Below are 17,207 nucleotides of genomic sequence, written 5' to 3' on the forward strand. Positions count from 1 at the left end.
GGTTATTCACAATATCTGCTTTTCAAAAGCTAGAAAATAAAAGGTTGCCTTTGTTCCCCCGCCCCAATCTATGCCATAGATCATGATGCAGTCTTTTAATTACCTAAACACAATTTTTTTCTACATATCTCCATGGGAATGTGAGGAACCAGAAGCATTTCTAAAAGCTCAGTATGGATGTGTGCCAAATATCCACATCCTCAAAGCTCTCTAACTGTTGCCTCCAATGGCATATTGATCACTCAGCAGCCAAAAACTTTCATACAACAACCATTACTAGTTCTATTCACCAGTTTAGTCTGAAGGGCAATTAAGAGAGAATCAAAGGAGCTTGATCTAAAAATAAACTTGCTTACCCATAAGCTCCACTCTTTTTTTTTTTTTTTTCTGAATTTAAAATGCTGGAGTATTTTGTCAGAAGGGGAAAAACGTGTTTGATTTCATCTACACTATGTCATAGTTCAGTTTACTCTGTGCCAAGGTAAAGTATGGGGAACACATAAAGAGCTTAAATTGAATGAGACACTGTATTTATCCATGTGATTTCTTTATTAAGGAAACAACTTTTGTGATAGTAAAAAGTCAGTGTTGTCTCATGATACCTATTGTATCTTTTAATATTTTTTTAAATTTATGTGTTGAAATCAAGAAATAGAAAGCTATGTTAAACACTTGTTTTGATTTTTTTTTTTTTTCATTTTATTCTGTTAGATTAGCTTCAGAGTCAGGTACATATTTTGTGGTATTTCCAGAATAACATAGTCCTGAGATATCACTGCACATCTGTAATACTGTTTGGAAGTCTATATATATGTGTGTGTGTATGTATGCGTAAAACTCAAGTTGTTTGAAAAATAACCCATGTTTACTGAATTTCAAATAGGTATTTGAATTAATTCGTCAAATTAAAGTACTGTTGTACATCTCCTTTTCCAGGTGCAAGCAATAGTGCTCGCTACTATTTTGCAGGATGAAAAGGAGTACAATGGATAGTATTTCTTGCAAAAGGAAAAAATATTTACAGGATAATGGGGTAGCACAAATCTTTTGGAAAGTAATATCAACTACTGTCTCTCATAGTGTGCTGCCATTTAATAGTAGATGGTTCTATATTGCTGATACAGGGAAGTGAATTTTATGTAAATGCACTAATATAATGGCATTTCTTAATCCTGACTGGTGGAAGAAGCTTTTCAAGCATATTTGCTAAAGTCATAGTCAATGTCATTAGTCATAGTCAGTGACTTGAGAAACAGAATTTCTGGAAGAAAAAGAAAATGAAAGACACAGTTTCAGTGCTGTATAATCTAGTTGCACTCTTTCAAGCTAATTCTGAAAACAAATAGTGGGACTCAGCAGGACTTTATGCATATTATAAATGTTGAAATAATTTTGTTTTGTCAATATATCCCCAATATAAAATTGGTCTGGGTAGAATCTTTTCCTGGTTTATTCTATGATGGTGTTAAAATAACTAAAAAGTATTTAAAAAACCAAAAAACAAATTAAAAAAAAAAAAAAACACCACAACCCAAACCTTGAAAGGAAAAATAAAATGCAGTAAAAATTGTTAAGAAATTTTAGGTTATTAGTGCTTTGGTGAGAAAACCTGCATATAATGAAAAAAAAAAAAAGGTGTTTTTTGTGATAATTCAGTTTTAAAAACAGGTTTATCTGATGGAGTTGATTTTTGCTTTTTTGTGGTCTCATGGATGTTGCTTGAAGCATTTCCCTTAGTACCAGCATGTGTAATGTCTCCTTCAAGTATGTTCTCTGGTGCCTGGTACCTGCACCAGCTTTTCAGGCTTTCCACCATGTTGCAGCACTGATATTTATCCAGCCATGTATTCTCACCAGCCATGTATTCTGCAGTGTCAATTTTCTTTCAACTTTGTTTGGCTCTGGTTAGTGATCTCCACAGATATTGTGCCTGTAAGTATTCAAACATCTCAGCAATGTTTTCATCCCCTGCCATGTGATGTGATGTCAGCACACGTCCTGTTGATGGCATGTGGGGTCAGAAAAAATTAAAAACATTCCTGTGCTAGGAAATATGTAAGCTGTGAATGTTAGAATGGGAGAATAATAATATAGACATCATGTATAAAATCTTTCAGCAATAAAAAACAAGTAATATGACAAGTTTCTAAGGGTGAATATGATTTACCTGGTAAGAAGGGAGACATTTCAGAGACAGCAAAACGAAAACATTTTCAAATCAGCTAAATTTGACTTGTTTTAGGGACTTAAATTATGTTCCAGAGGATAAGTTACTGGGATTTCAGAGTGTACCAAGTGTAAAAAATGAGGCTTACTGATTTTAAAGCAGAACTAAGTATGTCCAGTGAAGATGCTATGTACATGATTTCAAAGATTTAGCTGTGTAGCAAAATAGCCTACAGATTCATGGCATAAACAGGGAAATTGTGCCGTTTTCAAACATGTAAGACTTTGCCTTCTATTTTAAAAATGTTATCAAGTTTAGCTAAAATAATTCAGATGTCTCTTTGTAACCAGTTGCAGCCAAACAGATAAGTTGCAGCAGATATTTTCCTGGCAAGATCATTTTATGCCAGTAGGTAGCTCTGCAAACATCTTGAAACTCTCAGTTTCTGGAAAATTTAAACAGCTCTCCCTGGAACACCAGTGAAAGGGTGCTGTCTCAGAGTGCATTCAACAAGGGACCTGAGGGCCTGCCTATACTTCTGGGTATTTTTTGTGTTGTTTTTCATATATCTATCTCTTCCTTTTTTTTTTATCCTGATATTTTTTGCATGATGGCTCATTGTTTTTAAGGTTGTTCACCTAAAAGATGAGTGATCCAGAAGTATGGAACAGCAGGGCTTGCCAAGATATAAATGAATAGAGCATGGCTTTACATGAAAGGGCTTTTGCCAGGTTTTCTACTGAGGTGTGCAAATTTAAAGCTGTGGATCAACGCCCTGCTCTGCGCACCCGGTGTTGTGTCACAATGCAGTGACAGTGACAAACTCCTGGGCAGACAAGACCACTTTAAAATACTGCATGGAGGCACTCAGCAATAAAGAACAATTGCCTTCAACATCCAAGAACTATCAAGGACTTCTGAAGACTGATGACCAATATGGAATATCACTTTACAAACTTACTATACATCCTAATGCTGTTGCCGCGCTGAATTGCTGAGACTTTCTGATTCAGGGAGTGATGTAACACTAGTTTGGCCCTCCACTATAGTTTGTGTAGAGTTATTCCTGGCAAGATTAATTTGTGTGAGCTCCCCAAATGCAGCTAACTTGCTCACAACTAGCTTTAGGTCTCCAAGATATTGTACCCATATATCTGGTATTGGAAAGCTCATAGCAGCTGGCAATCCATTGGCAGTTTCCTCAGGAATATAAAAAAATTCAAGCTGCATGATTCAATTACCAGAAGCAGTGGGAGAATATTTTATTTCTTCAGTCTTGGGCTTTTTTATGTTTTTTAGCCAGTGGCTCACTGTTATGTCATTCACTTTATGAAGGACAACACTCTTATATGAATGGCTTACTCTTTTTTCCAGGAAAAGGTTCCATAGCTGTAAAATCACTAACCCTCTGACTGATTGTCTGTTTTTCCAGTGCCCATGCTGTACACAGAAGAGAACTGATGGTTGTAGAGCTGCTTTAAGATGAGTCATTATTTGTTTACTTATTCTTTACTGGTTTTGCCCAAATTTCACAGTTTATATCTACTGCTCAGTGGCAGATTTCTGCCTAGTTTTCCTGATGTTCTTAATTTTAAATCTCTTCCAGCATTACAGCTCTCCAGATTTTTACCTGTTACCATCTGTTGATTTTTTACCAAAATATTATTCATCTGTTTTCTAAATGGAATCTCATTGCAATATTCTGCTGGTGTTTCTAATCTTCCCAAGAACCCTTGAATTATTCCTCTATTTTCAGCAGTGTGCTCAGCTCCTCCTAGTTTAATAGATCTGCAGATTTCATTAATGTACCATTTACTCCCTCTTCCAGCTCATTATTGAAGCTATTAAATGTGATCAGAAGTAATACTAATCTTTGTGTACTGCACTAAATGCCTCCCTTCAAAGTTATTGTTTATCATTACCCTTCATTGTTTGTCATCACCCTTCATTTCAGTCAACATGATAGTTCATTTCCAATTTGATTTAAGTTTGGGAACAGAATTTTGACACATTGGTGATGGGAGAAGATAGGCTAATCAACAATCCAGGAGAGGCTTCTAATTAAGGCTGAATTTAAAGAATCAAAGTTATGAGTTCTCTACTGCAGCCACAGTGCACGACAGTATGGTGCCTCCATAACTTAATTGAGAGCATCTTGCTAAAGCCCAGTGCTAAAATATCTTAAAGAATACAGTATATGGTGAAAAGTCAGACATATGACAGTATATCTTCTGCTCTCTATTCATTAATTTTGTATTACTGTTTAAAAAGCAAGATTGTCTGGCAGACTTCAAAGTGTTGTAGTAAATTTGTTTCTCAATAGCTGCTCTGTTATGTTGCCAGAGAGAGAAGCTAAATTTATGAGTAGCAATTACAAAGAGAACCCACAGAAGATATGAACTTCTGTCTTTGGCTGTTTCAGAGACAGAGTCTTGCTTCCAAAGAGGGTATAGTTTTCTACTGGTCCATGCATGGTGTAAAATTTCAGGAACAAGATTTTAATTTTCACCATCCCTTCAAAATTTAATTTCGAAACTCCATAGTAAATACTATTAATAATAGGAATAGGATATTTATAATAGGAAACATCAATTCAGTCAGGAAAATCTCCTTTTGACAAGATACAATCCTTCTAATAATAATTAACCCCACGTACTTGAAGTCCAACACCAAAATCTATTCTTCTTTCACCTTGATAAAACAACTCACATTTTGTAAAGTTAGTAGCTAACCTGTATTATCAGGGCTGATTACTCCTGTTTTTAATTGATTTGACAAAGATGTCTTTGTCCAAATACATTTGAATGCTGTTTGTTTTTTCTTATGCATACTTGCCTTGAGCTCATTTGGTTACATTTGTGCCAGTGCAAATGTGAAGACCTTAAATATAGTCTGGAAAAAACTGCCTCTAGATAGAGTTTGAGTTCTCTTTACGTTTTGTATAGGTATATGGATTGAAAAAAAGCATGGGACAGTGGAATACTGAAATTCACACTGAGGCCAGGTTATTTGTTAGATGTAGGGAAAATTATCAGAGTAAGAAGGTGAGGGCATCTTAGAAGCCATGCCGAGGGTCTAAGGAAGATGTAATTTCAAGCCACACCACTGCAGTAAGGAGTGGCTTATGAATCCAGAAACACAACCAGAAGTGGCATCACAAATGTAGAATCCGGGTTGCCAGAAATGTTTCATCTTAGCTGCTATCAGTGCAGCTTCTCTGAATTTTGGAAGTCCTGCATCTTTCAGAATCTGCCTACTTCCCTGACATAAGCTGGTATCTCGTTACTGTGAATCTGTCTTAACCTCTGAGGCAAATTTTGTTCACTCTCCCCCAGACTGCTTATGGAATATTTTTCTCCTACTCAATCTCTCTCAAAACCCATCTCTGTTGATTCCTGATAGGGAATCAGCACTGACACTTTTTGCCTTGTTTTTATGCTTAAGCATTTTTAGAAAACTTTTTATTGGATTTTTATTGTTAATATATCCTGTCTGCCCCTTTCCCCCTATTATTGAGTTACATTTTTATTATATCTCCTGTGAAATTGAATTGTGTTATTCTCAGGGAAAAATTTAAAGTTACTTACATTTTCAAAGGTGCCTACCAGTAACATTTAATGATGTAAAAAGCATTATTACTCTAGTCCATTAATACTTATTAATCATAATTTAAGGTGGCCCTGGTGAGTTTTACTGTTAACTGTCCTTATCTTGCAGATGAAAGCCTGAATATGCAGCATCAACAAGAGAACATTGACTAGTTCATTTTATCAGGTTTTGATCACCTGTATAATACACATGAAGGATATGCATGTTTACCTAGACTATGTGTCAGCATGTGTTTTGGAAACATTTCCCTTTTGTTCCTTTGTATTCAAGGGGCTTTTACCTTTCCTATGAAAGACACTTGAGGAAATATATGCCTGCTGTGAAAGCCCAAATTATTTTGCATTGCATCTGCACTGTCTGGTTCTGCAATATTCGTTTTGGAATTAAATCAGCTTCCCTGTGTCTCTACAAAGGAATTTATTTTTTTCTAAGAAGTTGATTCTTTTATTGTGTGCATTCTTGGCAGAAGTGTGTGCACTGACTGTCTTAGTAGCTTTCCTATGCATAGTAAGGTTTCTTATTTTCATTATCAGAGAAAATGTCAGTTACCTGTGTAATGCTTTGCAGAAGTAGGTCCTCACCCAGAAAGATCTGAGAGTCAAGAGAGTTAAGTGGAGTAAAGAAGAAGAATAGAAGTGATATATTACATCAGTCCAATATGTGCCAATACTGACCTTGGCAAAAGCAGTGTGCATGTAGTGTTACAATAAATGAGGGAAAAGCACCAGTAAGTTTAAAAAAAAAAAAAAATTGCAGTAGTGCCATCTAGTGTGCCAGGTGTTGCAGTTTCCTGGAGAGGGACAGTAAACTACTTTCAACCATCCCACTTGTTACCTGACTCTCCTCCTGCTGCTGCTCCCTTTTCAGTCTGCTGACAGGAGAGCAGTAACAGCCTTGACAGAAGGTAGAGGAAGAGACCTGAGGGCTGTTTTGCAGATGCTGATTCCGGCACACATGCCATAAGGTTGTCATTGCTGCTCTAAAAAAATGAGCATCCACGGGGTTTTAAAGAAGGAGAAAGATAGCTGTTCTTTCTGTACTCCCATATAAATCTTGCTTGTCTACTCATTGGTTTCCACTGCAAAACATGTAATGGCTAAAATATCCTTTTTCAGCTACTGCAGGCACATTTTCTTGGTGTTGGAAGAGAGAGAAAAAAAAAAGATGCGAGAAAAGAAGAGGGATGCTGGTTTTTGACACTTACTGGTGGAAATTATTTTTTGCCTGGTGGCTAAAGGACTTATATTGAATGGAGGGTCCACAAAGTATGGGGAGGTGAGAGGCAAGTGAAGGGAAAGAGGGATCTGTTTTGCATATTAATTCTTTGCATTAGGAGGAGCCCTTTTACCGTGACCACCCTAGTCTTTTCCACTGCTGCCTTTTCCACTTTTTCTGATAGCTGAACCTCTCCACTTTAATCCCAAGATATGCAAAGTGCATGTCTTACCCCTCAGTGTGTGAAGCTGCACAGGGTTTATTTTTGTCTTCCATATAGAATCTGCTTGTAACAAGTGGAAGAGTGAGCAAGCCAGGGACTGTTGTCTGCAACTCCACAGCACACATAATGCTGTGTATTCACCTGTCCTCTGCAGACAGTGCTGGAGGATATTGCTTTTCCAGTTGAATTTGCTTGGGGTGCAGCTACAGCAGCATATCAAATTGAAGGTATCAAATTTTAGCTATCAAAGTGTTAAAGAAGTTTTAAGTGAACAAAAAGTCTGGACCCAGGAAGGAGAGTGTTTGATCTTTGCCTTGTAATGTAGACACTAGTTCTGATGCAAATCCATTTAGCACTTCGGTTTAAACACTTCTGACTTGAGGAGTAAGAAGAAGGTAGAAGATGTTTCAAATCTCAGAAATGGCTAGGTAATGGAAATGGAGCTAGTTATTGGGGGGAGAGGGTTGAGGAGAGGAGGAAGCAGCCATGAGTAATCTTTTTCATCTACTTATATTGTTTCTGTAGAGCAAATTCAAGTAGATCGCTCTTGGCTATTTTGAAACTGGCTGGGAGAACTGCCTCATCAGACATCAGTACTCATAGGAAGACTTCAGTTAGAAATTCTTCTCCAAAGATTATGAAAAACAATGAACTGAGAGGTTAACAGTTGGACTTGTGGGGGCTGTCCCCCAGAGACATGTGCCATGATCCCAACTGAATAGAGAGACTGATGAAGGGATTTGCCCAGCACAATAGGAAAATATGTTGCAGATTAGGAAATGTAAACACATAAACACAGAGACACCTGCAGCTATAACCCCTCCAAACTTTATCCTTTCATAAATCTGTCTTTATAAACCTTCAAAATACATACAGACCAGATTTTCTCATATTATACCCTGCAGCATACAGACACTTAACTACCATTGATTTCAGTACCTAAATGGGAGTTGTAGATCCTAAATTGTCTTTGAGGATGTAGCCTTTAGTTCTTGGTTATTGCTGAAATTGAGAGTACTTGCCCATGCTCAGTACCTTTTAACGAGCTCAGTTCACTTCACCTAATAGACTGCGCAGCTCGCAGTTCCCAGGGAATCAATATTCTGGGCCAGATCCTAACTCGAGTCCTACAATGCACATAGCTCTTCTAACTAATTTTTAAAATGTGAATTGTGTGTGCATTATAATTTCCTGCCTTTTGAGTGGCTAGATGTGCAACATTAATGTTCTCTTAATGTATTTTTAATGAACTTTCTTAAGGCTTCTGAGTGGGGAAAACATAAAAAAAATCTATAATATGGTCTAGACACTACTCAAATGACCCTTTTCCTGCAGAAGTAAGAAACTCAACAGGGAATTCCTTCTCCTGAAAGCTTCAGAGGCTGTGCAGCTTCCGACTTAGGGGCAGAATGATTGAAGCAATAGTTCTTGTGGAGTCCAAACTCAGTTGCTGTGCATATCACAAGATACACAGTGGAGAGGCACGAGCTGACAGGCTACTTTATTTTTTACTGTCAGCTATGTATTTATGCACAGCACAACCTTCTCCACTCTGTATATTTCAAAGCGCTAAAAAATCATACCAATTGTACTCTGCATGCTCAAAGTGCAGATTTCAAAGGTTCATGACTCAGTCAAATCAAAATCAATTTGCACCAGAACATTCAAAAGCACTTCTTCTTACTGAGGGCCATTTCTATGCTAAATTCTAACTCTCTGCTTGATTTTTTTCTTGGGGAAAAGTTGCAAAAAAATTCTTATAATGGTAAAAGTGGTTTTCTTCACTTCTTTCATATGCCAAATAATGGAACTGCATTAATTCAAACAAAATTACATTTTTTGGTCAGAGACCAGGTCAAGAAATTTTCACTCCCAAAGGTTAAAGGACAGCTGAATTAGAGGAAAAGTGTACTTGGAAAAGTATGTGAAAACTTATATACTCTTATCAGTAATATTCATGCTTTAGGAGCTTCACAAGTTGGAAAAGCACTGCATTTCTTTCTGTTGTAATAATTTCAGAGTATGGGAAACATGTATCATAATAATTTAGATTATTCATTTGATGGCATGTCATGTGCTGATTTGGTATCCAATTCACACATTTTGAGTGTAAAATCAGTTCCTCATCACTGTTCTTTCCTGGCCCCAAAGCTCACTAAAGCTCCAGTTATGCCTATGCTATGGAGAGGTGTGTGACAGGGAAGTTTCTGTGCAAGATCAGAGGTGCAAGCTTGGCTCATTGAAGCAGAGCAGAGCTCTGCAGACTAATTGTGGCTCAGCAGGATGTGCTGTGTATCTAGAGCTTTCTGTTACTTCGGCTGGATTCCTTCCTACACTCCATCAGGTGGCTCAGACACACGATGCTGTACAGAGAACAGTCTCTGAACAGTGTCAGGAATGTTTGAAAGTGGATCTGTTTGCTCCAGCCCCATCAGGGCTTTGCAGTGGCTGATGACCCCTGGAGTAGTGCTGTTAGTCTCTGCTAAAAATCAAATGCTTCTCCTCCTCACTGCCACTGCCTCTGCTGGAGGAAGGCAGACAAAAAAGAGGGATCATTCAGCCTCTACTCTAGATGACGATTCTTAACCAAAGGTGTGTTATCTGCCTGTTATGGCAGGTTTTTCTTCCCTTTGTTCCAGCCCTACTGAAAAAAGAGCACTATCAAATCAATATGGTGCAGGAAGCCTACTCTTAAAGGCTTCAAAACTGTAGGTACCATCAAAGAATTACTGTTATTTGTTATTTCCTGCACTTCTCTCAGATGACTATTTATTTCAGCAGTCATGTTTGAAATTTGAAGCAGGATATAGAAAACTTGAAGTGTTGTGTTTTTCTGAGGAGCATACAGACAGAGCATCGAGTCTATCATAAAATCTGAGATTAAGAAAAACTCAAACTGGCTGGATCTAAAATTTGACCTACTTTGAAGGTTGTCCCATGTAAAATTTAATTTACTGACCAACCAAATGTAGATGTATGGGTGTTCGTGTGCTGCAATAAAATTCTGTAAAGACCATGAAATGTGACAATGATCTCTGAAAAGCTAGGTTATAGAAGTGATATTACAAATTTTAGTAATGCTTTAAATTAAGTGTCTTCAATATGCTTAACCTTGCATTAAACTTAGATTTAATAAGACAGATGTATATTAAGTACTGAATATACTTAAGGGAGCAATCTTGCATTGGCAGGGGATGGACTCAATGACCTCCTAATAGTTCTTCTCCATCTCTAATTTCTATGCTACTAATTGATTATTAAAACACTTTTATTGAGGATTGATATGTAGCTATTATATAGTTATTAATCTTATAACCCAACTGATATTTAATTTATACATAATTTTAACACACAATGTCATTTTAGTTTTTAAAGAATAACCCTGGAACAGTGCATTCACTGGGACTCTGAAAAATCTCGGTGGTAAATGAGGTTGGCCATTTTGAGGTTAATTGCAATTTAATGATTAAATCACACTTTACAGGGGTTTACAGTGGAAAGTAAGTTTACAGATCTCTCCACAAAAAAAAATAGTAATGTTTGCCTCAGCTATAGCATGGCTCAGGAAAGACAAAGAAACTTCTAATGAAGAGAGGTGCATTTATTCAAATTAAATATTATATGTTGTTAGATCTCAGACAACAGCTAAACTTTGAATATTTTAATGGTAATCTGCGTATCTCAATTTTAGAATTGTGAAGAAATATCCTAAAACTCTGAAAGTTTGGGAAAATGTTGTAGTGCTTTTGAACATTCAAAATTAATTTCTGTGAATGTCTGGCTAAACAAAAAGCTGAAGTTTTTTAGAGCTGTGTTATTAATTCAGCTTGTATGTGCCTAGGGCCATGGCTCATAATGGCATTCCTTTCTTTTTAACAAACTGTCAAGATTTTCAAAGGACATCCTGAAAGCCATAAGTGCCTATTTGTTGGATGTATTTCTCATACCCTAAAGGCTTTCTTTGATATGGACTGATCTTTTACATTTATGGATGGAAGTTGCATTAGAAAATGCCCTTTGTGAAAACCTGTAATATCTCAAGAGTGGCAAACATCTGATTTTTGGCTAAGGAAGTATGGAGAGTGTTAGAAGTCTGATTTTTTTTTTTTTAACATGATTTTCAAATAATTAGCAGCAAGTAAAAATATGAATAATTGCAAAACCTAATGCAAATGTATATTAATGCTTGAAAATTCCTAGTAAATTTAAATAATATAAGGAGTAGGTAGATAATGCTTCTCAATTTGCCCATGGGATTTGCACCTACTTTGTGATAAATTATTTACTTGCAACATATGTCCTTTGATGTCAAAAGTGTAATGACCAAGTTTTGTTTTTCAAGCAGAAGGCTGGAATGCAGATGGAAAGGGCCCTAATGTCTGGGACATATTCACTCATCAGGGAGGAGATCGAGTTTTCAAGAACCAGACTGGTGATGTAGCTTGTGGCAGCTACACTCTGTGGGAGGAAGATTTGAAATGTATCAAACAGCTTGGATTGACTCATTATTGCTTTTCTCTTTCCTGGTCACGTCTGTTACCTGATGGGACGACAGGTTTCATCAACCAGAAAGGCAATTGTTTCTTAAAAATAGAAGGTTGCAGCTTTAATTCAAGGTTATTGCTGCAGTCTGGCATAATTAATCCAGTATGCTATTCTGCAGTGTAGCTTTGAAATTGCAACTTTTTTTCAGAGTAATTATAGGATGATTTTTTATAGGTTTGCAACAACTTACTAATTAATATTCTAGATCCCCTCGGATAGCACAATCTTTTGGGATAGGATTATTATTATGTTTCCTATGTATCTTTTTGCTTACTCCAGTTTTTTTAATTGTAACTCTAAATCATTTTGCTTCATCAGAATGTTTATACTTACTGGGATCCTAGCCATGAGAATATTTTTGGATGGCTTACAATAGACAAGTTATCTCATTTGGCAAGTGCATTTAGATAGCTTATCACTATACTCCAATGTGCTGAACTTCACATTGACTATTTTGCATTAAGGGACATACTTTTCCCAGACATTTTTCTTTAGCATATTAGAGAGGATTCTTCAGACTGATAGGAAGTATGTTTAATTCTCTGGCAAACAGAAGCTCTGAAAAGATGAGTTTTCACAGTCTCAGCAGGCAGTGTGTAAAGGGATACAGCATATAAATAAACTGGTCAGATTTCTAGGAGTCAGATATAAAATTTGTTCTACTTCTGATTAATTTATTTTAATTCCATTGGTGTGGACTGGGGGAGAGCTTAAGGTCACTCACTAGGAAAAGAAAGGAAAGGGCAGTTGTGCCTGCAAAACAGAGGGAATGGAAAAAAGAAGAAATAAAGAGCATTGAGAAGAATAAAAGCAACTGAAGCTGAACCAGAAACAATGGGAGAATCAAAGAAGCTGGCTGAGATTTCTTGTATGCTGGGAGGATAATATCCCATAGAGAAAGAAAGTAAAGTATATTGGAATGAACTTCTGAATCTCAATTCTGCCTCCTACTCTTCTGCATCTCGGTTCAACCAAGAAGATGTATATCTTTATACTTCTAGGCAGTATTTGCCTTGGCAATTCCTTTCTTCTGGTTTGGAGACTGCAAAGATGGAAGGCTACAAAGGATTGAACTTCTTGGAAAATACTCTTCAGGTTATCCTTGTCTGTACTAGGGTGGTACCAGCAGAAGCAATCTTTTTCTGCAGAATTTTGGTCATGTAGAGCTTGGCTGTTCAGTAGACAGCAGCCTGTCCTCTGCATCCTGCAGACCAAGGTTTTCACCAGAGAGTGGAGGAGCCTTTGTTTCAAGATTTCAGAAAAGAGGGGCTGGTAAATCTGCTGTAAACAGACCAAATCAGCCATTTTTCCCTGCAGAGCATGCCAGATACATGTGCCAGTATCCCAGAGAGGCTTGAACTGAAGCTTTTTCTTTGCCACCAAAATTTACAATACATGGCCCACTTTCACTGGCACGGCTTGTCTTTCCCTCAGAATGCTTTTTGTGGTGTGTTGAATTTAAGTTTGGCTGAGTAGTTGTGGTTTCTTTCCTGTACTGATATTCCTTCAGCTAGGGCTGCAGGCACTGTAAAACCTCAGCAAGCTGCCTACTGAATGGGCTTTGTTATTTAGTTGTCAGAGTGGAGATACCAAGCAGGCATTCTGAATGCACTTGGTAAGGAAAGCTAACATTTTGACAAAACTCAGCTGTAATTTCAGAAAATGTTCACTTGATCCCCAGTATAAGCAGTTGCCTGATTAATATTATGAACTTTACATTTAACGAAAGGGCATTGGCAGAACTCCAAGTAGGCCAACTTTCATTAGGCAGGAGTTCACTTCTCCTGTGCAGTGATCTGTTGAAGCAATTGTAACTGCATAGCATGGAAAGGCCATCATCTTCTATATAAACATTTTTGCAAAGAGCATGTGAAGAATTAGAAAGCTTAAAGCAATGTCCTTTTAAATAAAATCATTCACACCAACCGATTCACTACCAATTTCACACCTAAGATGTAGGACAGTTGAAAACCTTTAAAACCATTCTGTTTCTGACTTGGTAGAGGTAGGGTCTTTTAAAGAAGGGATGTTGTAGATGTATTGTTCCTAAGATGTGTCAGGCTTTAGCTTAAAGCTTACACCAAGTTTTTAAAGTATTTTTGTACAATTATTTTTACCCTAGAAGGTGATCTGAGAAGAAAAAGTGAGCTGCTAAACATTAGGTGTCAGTGCAGAAGACAGAAGCTGTAGGCAAGGGGATATTGAGTCTGAGAATTTGATGTTGTGCCTCACTTCAGCATGAAGCTAGGGAATCAGAATGGGGAGAGAAGATGATAAAAGGAGAAAAGGATAATCCTTCACTTTCTACTGACAAACTGCTCCTTAATATCTGTAATCCCAAAATTTTGGGTTTCCTCCACATAACCCTTATATACACACTTCCTCAGAAGAATGTTTTCTTCTGTATTTCTGCTTCTACCTGACTCACAGATACATCCAGATAAACTAATTCAACCTTCTCTAGAAGGTATGAGACAACCTGGAAATTTGAATTGACATTCACATTTTTCAGGCACGCAGTTCTATTTCTCTTCATTTTCTAACAAAAGACATAAATCTTTTCCAACAGAGGTGTTTAATTGAGATGTAAAAAAATAAATTATAGCTGGTTGCACTTAGATGTTATAAATGGTACTGTATAATTTATAATCTGAAAGTTAGGATGAGAAATGCTAGTGTCTTCTACATAGGGATTGAATATGAGAGGACAGGATCCCGTAGCAGCAAAGGAATTCTTTTATCCCAGTTTAAGCTTATGTAGTAAACCTTGTATTCTCATCAGTAAAGAGTTAAAAAACACCCAGTCCCTCTGAAGACAAATAGAAGCCCATTCAAAAGTTGGAGAATCAAGATGTATTTGCTGCTAACTGCTATTGCAAAATGCAAGAATTTGCTTTCCAAAATTTAAGGTCTAGTATATTCCTTTCTCTTTTGCATGGCTGCATCCTCAGGCACAAGCATGTATTTCCTCTGGATTTAATGAGTTTTTCTGGTGCTGCATTCAGAAGGAAAAGCAAACTACATGTGAGATTTATTGTGAATTACTTTGTAAACAATCTTATTGAGTCTTGCTGTGCTAAGGGATGTGTATGCACCTGTTTGTTTAGAAGAAGTCACTGTCTAAATCAGGGATTCATAATTGATTGCTGCAGTAAATGTTGTCTTAAAAAAGCTATTTGGCAGGAATCCCTAAGATCAGTCATTTGAAGTTGGGTTAAGTTGAAGTCTAATACTGTCCTTTTAAGAAGAAGATAGTATGGCATTCTGTGTTGGCATTTTCAAACATCAATACTCAGTAAGATGAACCTGAAAATACCAAGGAATATATAATAGAAGTATAGAACAAATTTCCTGCTTTGGATTAAACAAAACCTCTGGTTCAGAAACTGTTAAGAATAATGATCTAAGCCATACATAACCTCCTAAGCATACCTTTTTTTAACCTTTGCAATTCAGTCTTCCGCCTCTTACTTTTTGCTGTGTTTTCTACTTCTGTAGACATTTCCCAGTTCTATGTTTCAATACAGCAAGGCCTTGGGATAGATATTTCGCAAGCATCTATGTGTTATTAAGGATATGTGGGAGTCTAAAACCCACAAAAATTTTATGAAATTTAGGTTTCTGAGGTTATTAAACACTTTGGTATATTTAGCCCAAGTTTCTGAAGCAAAGACTGCCTGATTTCTACATTCCATCAGCATGAGGGAGACCTATTCCTGTCTGGAACCTCTTAGCTTAACAAATAATAATTCAAGGCCACTGTTGGCCTTTTCCAATTACTGCAGTAAACCAGATAGTTCAAGTAAAAGAGCAAGCTAATTGATACTCTTTGAACCAGAGCTTATGATGTGTATTTCAATATCTAGTGTTTCAGAAGGTTTAAAAGCAATACAGTTGTGTTTGCATGTAAGCAAAATTAAAAATGCCTATTTGAGAGCTTAAAGTATCCTGATATTTAAATTTACAGTGACCTCTCAGCAGTGTAAAAGTCGTCCTTTAGGAAACATATTCATGTCAGCCACTGCTAAATCTGTACAGAAGGTGAATTCCTTTTAAGCCTCTAGAAATACATCACCAGTTCTGGCCAGCTTTAACAACACATCCAGGAAATTAAAGTTGATCTCTGTCTTGGCAAGAGGGGACAAGAAAGGTTAGAAGTCATGAGCTTTTAGAGAGGTGAGCTAATTCCTTCTTGCAGTTAGAAGGACTGAGCTGTCTGCAGCAGTGGCAGTGTAAAGGGTGAGAGATGGTTTCTCAGATAGGCTATTGTCCAGCCATTCAGGCTGGTGGCTAAAGAGACCAGGGCCTCAAACTCCATCTAAAAGCTTGTAAACCCAATGAAAAGCCTTAAATATAATATACATCTAATGAATGAAATGTTGAACTCACACCATTGTAAAATGTTGAATACGGTGACAGTGTCTCTGTCATGATGCTGGCGCAGTGATGAAGAATGGAACATTTTGGAGGAAACAGCTGATCCAGCTAACAAAGTTCAAAACATATAAGATCAGCTTAGTTATCTTGCTGAGTGTGGCACTGAAGTTTTTAAAAGACACAGTTCTCAAGGAGAAAAATGATTTCATTAGAACAAATCTACCTGGGAAGGCTCTCAAGCATCAGGCTTCTTCCAACACGCTTGTATCTTGCAATGCAGTCAGGCTGCCATTCAGGCATTTAAATGAAAGGATTATATTTTCATGTGACCAGCACCCATCAGAATTATGTTTTTCCTGGGGAGTTGCTGTCCACTGATCTATTTTGAAAATTTGCATCCTCATTTCATTTTATGTGCCTGGTTGGAAGATTTTGTGTGCTGAGCATTTTTGCCAACTCTGGGGTCTTGTAACAGTAGTCAGCATGCACTTGAGAGAAAATATTTGCATCTCATAATAGAGAAAATGTGCAGTGAGGTTGCTTCAAGTGTTAAAATGTAACAAAATTATTATTAACCCTTTTTGTTTCTTTTAATATTTTCAGGAGTCAATTCTTACTGCAAAACCATTATGGACCTGGGAAATGGCATCCTGCTCCCTGTATCAGTTTGGTTTGCCTTAATCCTTAAAAAACAGGGGATCAACATCAATATTAATGTAAATTATTGCTTCATAACATTTGGAGGTTGGCTGGTCATTACTAATGGGCCTTATATTGCTTTGATGGTTGTTTAAAAGGTATAGCCCTAGTATTGGTACCAGAGCTTACAAGGCTCAAGTTTTAATGTGTAAAAACTACTGCTAAACCCTGATGCAGTTGTGGTAACATTTGGAGAAAACATTTTGGACTTGTGTCAATAGCTCAGATTGATAGAACCTCTATGAATTCTGCAGAAGATTTTTTAGGATCCCATCTGGATGGCATAAGATATTGTACAAGATATAAATAAACGAGTCACCTTGGGATTTGTAATTTAATTTTTTCATGCTGGCTATAGAGAGTAGGAGCCTT

General features: G+C 37.0%; 1 protein-coding gene across 1 annotated transcript; it reads left to right on the plus strand.

The window, feature by feature from the left end:
• Nucleotides 1–2,158: 2,158 nt before the first annotated feature.
• Nucleotides 2,159–16,930, plus strand: LOC135447378 (cytosolic beta-glucosidase-like). The gene is made up of 4 exons (XM_064712315.1): nt 2,159–2,170; nt 7,369–7,441; nt 11,560–11,787; nt 16,740–16,930. The coding sequence occupies exons 1-4, from the start codon at nt 2,159–2,161 to the stop codon at nt 16,928–16,930; spliced, it is 504 nt and encodes a 167-aa protein (XP_064568385.1).
• Nucleotides 16,931–17,207: the final 277 nt, after the last annotated feature.

The sequence above is a fragment of the Zonotrichia leucophrys genome, chromosome 4, assembly GCF_028769735.1.
Source record: "Zonotrichia leucophrys gambelii isolate GWCS_2022_RI chromosome 4, RI_Zleu_2.0, whole genome shotgun sequence".
In the NCBI taxonomy this organism is placed as follows: domain Eukaryota; kingdom Metazoa; phylum Chordata; class Aves; order Passeriformes; family Passerellidae; genus Zonotrichia; species Zonotrichia leucophrys.

Excerpts from the sequence above, each read along its gene's own strand:
- LOC135447378 (XM_064712315.1), top strand. Across the intron at positions 7,442-11,559 it reads AGCAGCATATCAAATTGAAG|AAGGCTGGAATGCAGATGGA; the intron begins GTATCAAATTTT and ends TTTTTCAAGCAG. Across the intron at positions 11,788-16,739 it reads AGGTTTCATCAACCAGAAAG|GAGTCAATTCTTACTGCAAA; the intron begins GCAATTGTTTCT and ends TAATATTTTCAG.